The sequence below is a fragment of the Rhagoletis pomonella genome, unplaced genomic scaffold (assembly GCF_013731165.1).
Source record: "Rhagoletis pomonella isolate Grant_MI unplaced genomic scaffold, Rhpom_1.0 Rhpom_scaffold_05140, whole genome shotgun sequence".
NCBI classification, from domain to species: domain Eukaryota; kingdom Metazoa; phylum Arthropoda; class Insecta; order Diptera; family Tephritidae; genus Rhagoletis; species Rhagoletis pomonella.
In genome coordinates this window covers 1-11,621 of record NW_023463684.1, presented here as the reverse complement: position 1 = coordinate 11,621, position 11,621 = coordinate 1, and the positions used below count along the sequence as shown (strand labels likewise).

The window sequence follows — 11,621 nt, the reverse complement described above, 5'->3', positions numbered from 1 at the left end:
AACATACACTTCTCTGTATTGCAGTTAAGCTAGAATTTCATATCAAATTTGTACTAAAATCCAAAGCCATCTGATGTTCTGTGGAGACATTTGTTTTAAAAAAAACATAAGTATAGAATTGCATAAAAGCAGTAAAAGAATATTGATTAAAACTTTAACTGTATGAGTGTTCAGTATACACCTCATCGTGCTATTTACAACCTTTTCTGCTGTTGCCTGGTTGAACCCTTGTCAAAGTAAAGTCATGTCACAATGTGTCTTACATTTCCAAAGGGTCTTTTTTTACTTTTCCCCAACATGCACTTACAAATTTTACATTAAAATATTAAATTTGCTTAATAATTATTTACGTACGTACGTCAGTTTGTGTGACACCTATCTTTACATACAAGTGATGGTGTGGCTGTTTTAAGACAAAATGATTTCTTTTCTTAATTTAATTCCAGGGAAAATTCCGGCAAAAGTGGCTTAAAATGACATGGCTAAAGTTTTAATTAAAAAGCTAGGATAATTTTGAGTACTTACCGAAAGCGCTGAGTAACTTTTTTTAGATACATAACTACTTAAATATTTGCAGGCGTAAGTAAATTCTAAAAGTGGTGGAAAAGAATGCATAAATATATGTGGGAAAACACTTCAATTTATAAAAATTACAAAAGATAATATGAATAAAATGCAAAAGTTTAGAGCCTCTAGTAAATCTGCTTAACTGTAGGTTATACAGGAGAGCATCTTACGTGTGTATGTATTTTTATACATTTATAACACATTTACATATTTTCGGCTATGGGTATAATATATGTACGTACAGTCTACAAGTCACAAAACCGCAAAAGAAATGTCACTCAAATACCGAATCGCAGACGAAATCATAACTTTGGGATATTTAAGATATGTATGTGTGCCACACACGTGCACGAATATAGATACTGCTCTACAAGTGAATAGCTACAAATTTTATTTATTTTTCTATTTGTCTTACACTTCCTAATGTGTGAATATTAAGTGCGTGACAAAAGCAGAAGTAGACAGAAACTTTTCAGTAGAAATGAAAACTCATACGCCAAGGTAGATCAGCTGTCAACCGTCACTCATATTACCAGACGTTTACAATTGCGTAAGTGTGTGTGGGTAACGATGCAAACACACGGTGAAATGGGGGAGGTAAGCATGAAGTAAGTGCAGCGAAAATTTAATTCGTCCATGAAATATCACTGAGCGCTTTATAGCATATTTAACTACCTAACTTTATTTGAGCTAATGCTTGCATACATACATACATACATATATAGATAATAGTCAATTACCCTACAAGAAATTATACCAATTACAAACACAGATAAACATCTTTTCCATGCAAAGTGGTGCCGAATTTACTACACTGCATAACCTTAAACTGTTTCGAAACCAGCCGAAGTGAGCAATTTTGAAGTGATATACTTCGAACGGACTAGTACGTTTAAGTTATATACAAACTGTTTATTTACTGAAAATTTCAAAGCAGTTACTTTTTGCAGGGTACATATGTACTACATGCGGCAACTCTCTTATAAAATAATTTTAAACTATTTACACCAAATATGTAAAATACAATTAACTAATTAACTAAATTAAATTTGACTTTTTAAACATAAACGGACCTTCTTCATAAATATTTTGTAGAAACACTTTCTTAGCTTCTTTCCTTAGACACCCGCATTGTAATAATTCATTTAACCTCTCATTAAATTGAAGTAAAACTTCTAATCGGATGGCAACCCTTTCTAAAATATTTTATGAATAAATCTTACTTAAATATCTCTCGTTTAACACCAATTTTGATTACGTACCACTTTTCAAAAATATTTTCCAAATGAAGCTTTCTTGAATCTCTTCCATTGAACTTGTTAATTAAATTGATTTTGAATTTCTATACAATATTTCATTTAACTTGTTAATTAAATGTATTTTTATTTTCAAACTAGTGGCAACCTATTGCAAAGTATTTTTGAAATTAGGTGTTCTTACCTCGTTTATTTGACTCCTATCTAAAATGTTAAATTAAACTTATTAATTAAATTGATTTTAAGCTCTCAAATAGGTGGCAACTCTTTTAAAAACGAGTCCTGAAAATAAGTTTTTTTAAACGACTATCGTTTATATGTGTATATATATATGCATATGTTGTATAGTTGGGTGAGAGTGTGATTATGAGTTGAGAATGGTTTTTAATCACTTAGTGTGCAAAAAGTAAATGCGCCCAGGCCACACTGAAGAAGTGGAACTTAAGGCTGGTTTCACTATGTCATATTTTGACGCCAAGATTTTTCGACATATTTTGACACAAGTTTATCTCTTTCACCCTGATGGTTCCAATTACATATGCTTTATTCTGTTTTCCTTTATCATTATTTATATCTTTATACTCTACCGATAACAAAATCAATAGCAACATCCATCAAAATATCGATAACAAAACCAATAAAAATATCGATTACAAAATCAATAAAAACATCGATAAGAATATCGATAAAAAAATCTATAAAAATATAGATAAGAAAATCCATTTAAATATCGATAGAAAAATCGACAACAATATCTATAACAAATTCGATAAAAAAATATCAAATACGAAATCGATAGCAAAACCGATAAAAATTTCGATGACAAAATGGATAAGAATATCGATAACAATATCGATAAAAAAATTCTATAAAAATATAGATAAGAAAATCGATAACAGAATCGATACTTATATCGATCAAAATTATTGATAAGAAAAACAATAAAAAATGTCAATAACAAAATCGATAAAAATTTCGTTGATAAAATCGAAAAAAATTTCTATAACAAAACCGATAAAAATAGCGATAAGTTCCGAAAATATCGATATCCTATACGACAACCTTATTGATAAAAATATATCGATTATTATATCCGTAAGTTCCGAGAATTCCGAAAATCTCTAAAATCACGAAATACTTCACAGATTTATTTTATTCTTTCTTCCTCTATCACATTTGCTTTTGTATAAGTAAAGTGTTTAAATCATTTTTGCCTTTTTTTACGCATCTTTGTTTTTGTTTTTATTTTTGCCTTTGTCTTTGTCCTTTTCTCTATCTACATATGTATGTACACACCTTTACTTCTATTCTCGTATTGGTCTTTTTCTAATCGTTATTCTTTAACCTTTTATTTGCAAGTTTTTTGTGAAATTAATACCATGTGCATACACTTGCTTGAGCCCCAACCATTTCCGTGTACAATTTCCGTTGCACCATTTCCGTTGAATTTGCCAAGTTACTCCCAACCAACCAACCGCCGCTAAAGAAGTTTCACTTCAATAATAAAGTGCTAAACTATGTCATATGATAAATTTCCACGAGCCTTTGGATACATTTTTGAAAACAAAATTTTATATATTGAAAATCAATTTTAATCAAGTACTGGCACATATTGGCCACTTTTATGTATGACTATCAGGCGTTCTTTTGTATGACAATTTTTTACCATCAAGCCAGCTTTGCAAAAAACGAAACAAGACGGTGCATACATAGTTGCTACTTGTAATTATTAACTTTAGAACTTTAGAGGTCTAAAACCCAAAGCACAAATGCAGTACTAGTTACAGCGAAAGTGCAAAATATTTTAAAATTTGAATTGTTCGAAAAGTTGTATGAATTTCTTTTGCTTTTATGTTGAAAATGTATGCGCCAACAATTAAATCACGATTTCAAGACGGTTACAAAGTCAATCGTACAGTTGGCGAAGCTGTGCAAAAGTAACTTTCGCAAAACTTTTTAACTTGACAGAATTTATGTATTTCAGAATATGTAACTATGTATGCATGTATGAACTTTAGTCTGGCGGCAAGTTTCACTTTCAGCAGAAACTTTGCTGTCGGCATTTCGTTTTTACTGCTTTTGCTATTTCATCTGAACAGCGTAAATTGCATCCACATGAAAACGTAATTCTTGAAGTAGCAATTTTGTTGCATTTTTTATTCACAAAACTGCCTATACAATTTCAATATTTTAACATTGACGAGCTTTCTCTATATCGTCACCTTAATTCACAAGGCTATCTGGTTAAAATTCTTATTGTGTAGTGTAGTTTATTGTTGTAAACTGAGTAAAAAATATAACCACATAATGTGATAACCAGGCAAGTGTGAACAACCTCAATACAAAAATAGTATCAAAAACAGGTATTTACTGGAAGCTGGCGCTACCAAGCAGGCATAACATCACGATAATAGCTGATGGATTTGCGCCCTACCGCGAGGAAATCGAAATCCCGGAAACACTTACACGAAATTGATGCTTGCAACAATTCATTACCAAAAAAATGCGTTTATGATACAATTTTTGAAAATGGCTCCGCCCACGTATGATCACATATATGTATCTCGGTGACCGTTATACGAATTTATACCAACTCGGCATGGTTATTGTGATTGCCACATAAAAGCAAAACGTTGAAAATTATTGAAATCGGACTAAGATTACGCCCACTTTTCATATAACTGTAAACTTCAGATATGCTTGAAACTTCGATATTTCGAAATTTAAGTACGCTTATTTACTCAAAATTGACACTAACAACAGTCCCTTGGAAAGAAGTGACATTATTATGGAATTTTGGAAAATGGGCGTGATACCGCACACATATAACTATATAACGTCGTTTAAAGTGCAAAACCGCGTATCAGCAAATGCAAAACCGCTTATGTGAAGTTGCATAAATTATTTTATAGAGAGTAAAAACAGTCATATTTCAAAATGGTTCTCCCTTTTATAAAGCAATTGCATTTCTGGCTAGTATATTTCAGGACAAATGGATAAGGATTGAGCCAAGATCTTGTGTGAGCAAATCCAATTTTTGGCAGCCAATGTCAGTTACGCGGTTTTGCAGAATGACGATACGCGGTTTTGTACTTTAAACGACGATAATTTTATCTCATGATGTCCAACTGAGCGTTCTATCGAAGATGTTTGAAATAGGGGTAAAACCAGCCCAGTTTATCATGTAGCGGTTTCCGCGGTGTAGTTTCCGGAAAGGTGAAAAACTATTTTTAATACTTGCGCCGGGTATTTAATGTTCGCTTTACTTGTCAAAGTGTCAAAAAATCGCGCTTTTGGCAATATTTGAGAAGCTCTAGAGACATCAAAAACTGATTTTGGCGAAGTTTGATACCTATTGCAATTAAACACAAGGTGATAGAATTTTCTACTTGAAATTTAATTATAGCTAAAATTTTTCACAATTACTTCTGAAAGACTTATTACTGCACAAGTACCTTATAGTCACTGGTAGTAATTTGTATTATCCCCAAATACAAAATAACACATTTGACACGGTCACCAAATTTCTGTGAACAAAAATCGGAACATTTCTAAACAGGGACGTGAACCAGATGAAAAATTTGGTCGGTTCGGTTCAGCGGTTCGAACCGTTTTTGCACTTTTTCGTCAAAGCGGCTTTTTTGGTCTTTGAACCGGGGTTTCGGTTCGGTTCAACGGTTCGAAAAACAAAAAAATAATGTGCAAGTTTAAGTGTCCAGTGTCAAGTGCAACAAAGCGCAAGGTTAAGGGTCAAGTGTCTGTCAAATGAGATGGGTTGCCTTTACATTATATATTGTCACATGGTAAACAAACGTGGTAGGTATAACCATGTTTAACAAAAAGAAAAAAAAAGTGGGTAAATTTATCTATTGAAAATTGGTTGAAACGAACCTTTATGGAAAGTGGTTCAGTTTTCGGTTCGGATCAAACATTTGTGGAAAATTTCGGTTCAGTTAATTAATAGAAAAAAGCGGTTTTCCGGTTTGAAACCGGTTCGGTTCAAAACCGGTTCACGTCCCTGTTTCTGAAGCATCGAATGAGAACATACCATTTTGTTACAGTTTTATTAAAAACAAAAAAAGTTAAAAAACTCTGAAAATTGATCGCAAAAATGTGTACATATAATATACTGCAATATAGCGAGAGTATCAGTTTGACAGAATAAAACATAACCAAAGATCATAGACAATAAAGATGCTGCCTATGTTTGCGGCTCCATTATATTCTATGTTCTTTGAGATAACGAAAGTTCTGTCAGCTTATTCCGAAAAATTGATTTTGGGCCCGAGTGCAGGGAGACTCCTATTAAGTTAATAACTAAAACACTGAAAATTGGATTTAATCGGTACAAATATGAAAAATCGCGACACTTACACGTAGCGTACGACTTTAAAAAATATTCGGAGAGACAATTTTCTCAAAATCGGTATTGTCCCACCAAAATCGGTACGAATGGTCACCGTAACTATAGGTGACCTTCAGGTTAGGCAGCAGGGATGGCATTTTCGGGGGGTGTAGTCGAAAGGCTTCTCAAAAATGCCTTTGATCACGTTTTCCTCAAAATCTCGAGCTAATGAAAACTTTATACCCACGGATCACGAATCACCACAAAATAGGTCTATTAAAAACAGCTTTAACATTTACGGCACCAAAATTGTTTAAATTTTTGTTGGCCTGTATTATATCTTTATTTTCGCCAGCATTCATTACATTGCCATAACACGAAACTAACGGACAGTGAAAAATTCTTTGCTTTGAAAAATTCGCACAATTGCTCATAGGCAAAATCGACATTCATAAATTGTATTCAAAAAATAAATAAAAATGTTACCAAATATAAAAGATAAAGTGGTTAGTAGTCAATTACTAAAATTTAAAATAAGGAGGCTCGAAATCTTTTTAAGAGCTATGCTTTCGTGGACTTTTTTTTGTTCAGAATTGCAAGTAGAATACTTCAGCCGCCGAAACAAACTCGCTTATTTTTGTTTAAGAACAAATTGACCCTCCCTAATGTACATATTTCTTGAAAAATAATTCCAATTTTTTCACTCAAATCGACTTAAGAAATCTTATGTTATAACTGGGCTCCAATTTTTGTTGTGCGTCTTGATGTTGTTACACAAGATGGAGGGGCCTACAATTTTAAGCCGCCTCTAAAGGGCAAATGGTTTTTTTTTATTACCGGGGCGTATGATGAACGCGAAAATGAGCTGCCTTTGCCTCGAACTGTGCAGTAACTATAAATTTTTGTAAATTCGTATTATTCAATTTTTCAAACTCCGGTCAATTCCCATTTTTTGGATGAATGTGTAGAGAGTGAATGAAAACTTGGCGATCTGAAAAGAGATTTTAAATGAGCACACGTGTACTACTTAAACCGAGAAGTATACACTCCCACTTACCGATACGATTACTGACAGATCAATTGACACTAATTTCATCGCAAACAAAGGAATGTTTTCGTGCGAGCATTGTAGAAAATAAAGTAGCATTTTTTTGAATCGTTTATCCTGTGCTACCCAATTGCAATGGAAAATAGACATTGAAAGCCGCTCACAGTCGGTTTGCAAACAAGAGGCAAAGTAACAAGTCGTTGAAATTTGTAGAAAAATGTTCACCAAATAGATGATGGAGATAACTCTGGAAGTGGCTTTGGCAAAAATAAATATATTTATCATTGTGACGGCCAGGATTGTTGCAGTAATTAAGAGCTGGGCAAACATAGTGACAGATATTATTGGCTTTACAATTCCCGCCAATCTGAAATGATAGAAATCAATATTTAAATGGCCATACTTCATCAAATGAATAACTACACTCAGTTTTCAAAAACTAACCTCAAAATATCCTGGTGTGAAATAATACACTCCTTCAACTCAACGTTTGTATCTTCTTGGCTTTTATTGGCCACAGTTCCCAAACGTTTTACCCGATTCGCTAGCAACTGTACTTGCGTGCGTATAATGTTAATGTATACAACCGGATAGCAGTCGTTGAGCACTTGGTGGAAAAGTATGACCAAAGCCGTAGTACAATCAAAACTAAACTGTAACCAGTATTCCCATGTCGATCTCTGCCATTCCACATAGGGTATCCATAGCGCAAATAGAGGATGGCCCCGCAACACTGCTGATATCATCCACGAAACTGCGTACATCATATAGACCAGAGTGTAGAAAAATACAAAACGGTTGCCTATGATTGCGCAGCTTCGTATCTTGGCCTTATCCCTCGCTTCAGTGTAGCGTGCATCCAATTCAGTTAACAACGGTTCAACGCTACGTAGTCGCGCCAAGGACAATATTAACATGGTACTCTTAAACGGCAAGCCAAACGTATTCACGTTAGTCTGTATACACATAAGTATCTCTGTCATCGATAGAATATCCCTATAACGCATCCAACTAAGGGTTAACATTATCGGTGAATAAAAAACAGCGGCAAATGTTAATATTCCCCCATACAGGAAGTTCAAGATGCGAAAATTCGGTTGGGGATTTACGCCCACCAATCGAAATATATTGAATAGGTAAATGACGGCATCGCGAGAGGAGAACACACTGCGACCACGACCTTTGAGCAAATCGAACATTTTTGTAAATGAAGCGTTAACGTTGAGATGATGGATTTTATATCGGTCACTATTTTCTATGTATGAGCATACATACATTTGTATGTATCCTCCAGTTAGGGTTGCCAACCGTACTATAACATATAATATTGCACTATTTTTTTTTTGGTCTGCGTACTATATACTGTTAGAAAAAATATAGTACGTCAAAAATACTATATTTCTTCAGTTATAAATATAAATATATTTCAGTAATTTGTAAGAAAAAATATGTATTAAAATGATGAAATAAAAATATTAAAAAGAAATATTCTTTAAAATAAAAGGTCATAGTTAGTTTATGAATAGAATCATAAAATAAAAATAACTTTTGATTTATATTAATTCAAATCTTGATTGTGATATAGCACAAGATACTTTAATAGTTAACAAGGAATTGTTAAAAACTGTGCAAAGATGTATATTAAAAAAAGGATGTATACTTAAAAGCGTTTTTACTTTCTCTTTAAAATAAAATACTATATATTTTTGAAGTGTACTATATTTTTTTGCATTTTATTTTTAAATACAATAAATATATGAAAAAATGTTGGCAACCCTACCTCCAGTCGTACTCAACGTCTTCCCACATTTAGTTATATTTAAATTCGTTTGCGCTCCTAACATATGTATAACAACTCCAAATAATAAAGAAATCAGAATGAGAAAAGTTTGTAACTTTCGTAGTTTTTCTGAATTTATAATGTCATTCATACAATTTTAAACAAAGTGCTGTATTAGGTGCTAGGTAACCGGTATGTAAACATATTTAATAGCGCATGAATTTTTAAAGTGTTAAAAGGAAATGTAAGGAATACAAGTAGTTAATCTTGGAAGGAATATGAACATACAATATATATATATATATATGTACAATATATATGTCATACAAAATTTTATACAAATTACAAAAGCCAGACCGCCATTGCGCTGCCACGTATGTGACGCCAAAAGAATCTCAATATTTTTATAATTTCCTTCAATTTCCACGGCTAGGAATCACACCAAACTTACGGTTCTTACGCTTGATGCGAGTACTAGTATGCCTAACAACTTTCCACGTGGAGTAAGTTGACCCATTTTTGTGGCAAAAATTAATTATGACCAAACAAGTAGGTTAGTTAAAAAAAAAACGTAATTTTTTATTGATTGGCATATGATTTCCCACATTTTTGCAAATGAAATCTTAATCCTTGAAGACCGATGGGTCTGAACGTTTGTATTAAATAAAAAAAAATTCACTTATGTAGTTATATACCGAGACCCAAAATAATCTTTCATATCAAAAAAACGTCGCCTTGTTTTAAGAGAAATTTTTTTCGTCTTATTTACGAGAAATATCTTTTTTCGACCCTCGAGATTTTTCTCATAATAATTATGTGGGACTTTTATTTTTTTCGTCTCGTGAGACGTTTATTTCAAGACGGAAATGATTTACGTCTTCTCATAATAATTATGTGGAACTTTTATTTATTTTTTCGTCTCGTTTTATGTGACTTTTATTTTGCTCGTCTCCCGTGAGCTTTATTTCAAGACAAACAACTTTTCCATTGTTCAGTAATAATTATGAGCAATATTTATTTTTATTTGTTATAATTTTGTAAATATATAGGCGAAATAAAATTTTTAAAACTACATGTGGTTATTGAAACAAAATTGAAAACCATAATTACACCAATAAAAAAAAACAAAAAAATACAACTAAAAGAAAATTAAGAAAATGCGGCGAAGGAAAACCCGTCAATGCTGCCGCGGACACAGCGTGTATTAACTGAAGTTCCCATATTTGTTTATATCGCCGAGTAAATTTTAACTTTTCATATGGATAGCCCTTTTCTCTATCAACATAACAAGAGGCTATTTCAAAGTCGTGGGTTCGAATCCGACGGCCAGCAAACATTTTTTTTTTTTTTATCTTTTAGTTATTATTTTTATTTTTTTTTTTATGTGAATATAGTGGTAGTGGCCTTTTTAATTAAAATTAGATTCAAAAAATGTTCGTTTCCTTGAAATAATTAAGTGAAATAAATGTGTACTATAAATAAAACAATAAATTAAAATAATGTTTATAATTTTAACAAAAATAAAAATTAAAACAATTTTGTCAAGAATCACTCGGAGGCGGGATCGAGCCTGGGTGCTAGGTACTGATTTTACTACCTCAACAGAAAAACTTAAAACCTTATTTCAATATTTTAAAATAACGTTCACCTCATTTGAAAGATAAAACGCTAATTTTTTGATAGAATGCACTTTAATTTGACCGAAATTTAAAAAGTGGGTGAGCTATCGTGACGACAAGCGACTGTTCGATGTTTTCTGGGAAATATTTTTAAAGCACATAAAAAGCACAAAAAATGAGCCCAGCTAAGAAGTAAAAAAGTCTTAAGTGAATGGATGTTTTGCTAAGTTACAGTTAACCTAGCAAAATCTTAATAATTTCGGCAACTGAGTAAGTATCTAAAATGATTTTGGTGGCTCTAAAAAGCACATAAATAGCCCATAATTCCTCAATAATATTTATCCGTGTTCGACCAAAGTTCAAAAAGCGGGTCAGCTAACGTGACGACAAGCGATTTTTCAATGTTTACTCGGCATTATTTTTAAAGCACAAAAAAACAAGCCCAGGTAAGCAGTAAACAGTCTTCACTGAATGAATGTTTCGCTAAGTTACGATTAACCTAGCAAAGTATTAATTATTTAAAAATTTGTAGGAACACAAAAAAAATCAAAAGTGGTCTAAAATAGCACACAATGAGGACAATAATACAAAAATATTTTTCCTAATTTTTTCATTTGAGCTCCGCTAGCTTGATTGCGCTCGTATAGTTATTTTGCTTAACTTTGTTCCCTAGTGGCATTGTGCTCAATTTCCTCATTACACGAATGATGGAACGATGATTCGATAGCATACTTTCTTTTACTGATTAAGGCTGAGTAATGGCAGCTCAGCGTTGAAAGCATCAGATAGAAGCATAAAGCCTATTGAGGTGGAGCTTTAGCACACATGAATATGTACATACAGTACACGAGTCGTGCTGTGGCTCATCTGGCAGTTTTCGTTTCAAAATAGGTAAACTCAATGGCATTGCGTCAATTAATAACAGCAAATGAGCAATGATGTGTTTCCTCGATATTGTTAGATTATTAAGCGAATACCATCCACTTATTCGCTGTATGTAAGTACA

The 11,621-nt window shown here is 32.6% G+C and overlaps 1 protein-coding gene across 1 annotated transcript; it reads right to left on the bottom strand.

Annotated features, from left to right (window-relative positions):
* Positions 1-6,716: 6,716 nt before the first annotated feature.
* Positions 6,717-8,415, bottom strand: LOC118755021 (odorant receptor 7a-like). The gene is made up of 3 exons (XM_036489878.1): positions 7,661-8,415; positions 7,226-7,583; positions 6,717-7,159 (listed from the first exon to the last, which is right to left on the bottom strand). Exons 1-3 carry the CDS (start codon positions 8,413-8,415, stop codon positions 7,088-7,090), a joined length of 1,185 nt encoding a protein of 394 aa, XP_036345771.1. The 3' UTR covers positions 6,717-7,087.
* Positions 8,416-11,621: the final 3,206 nt, after the last annotated feature.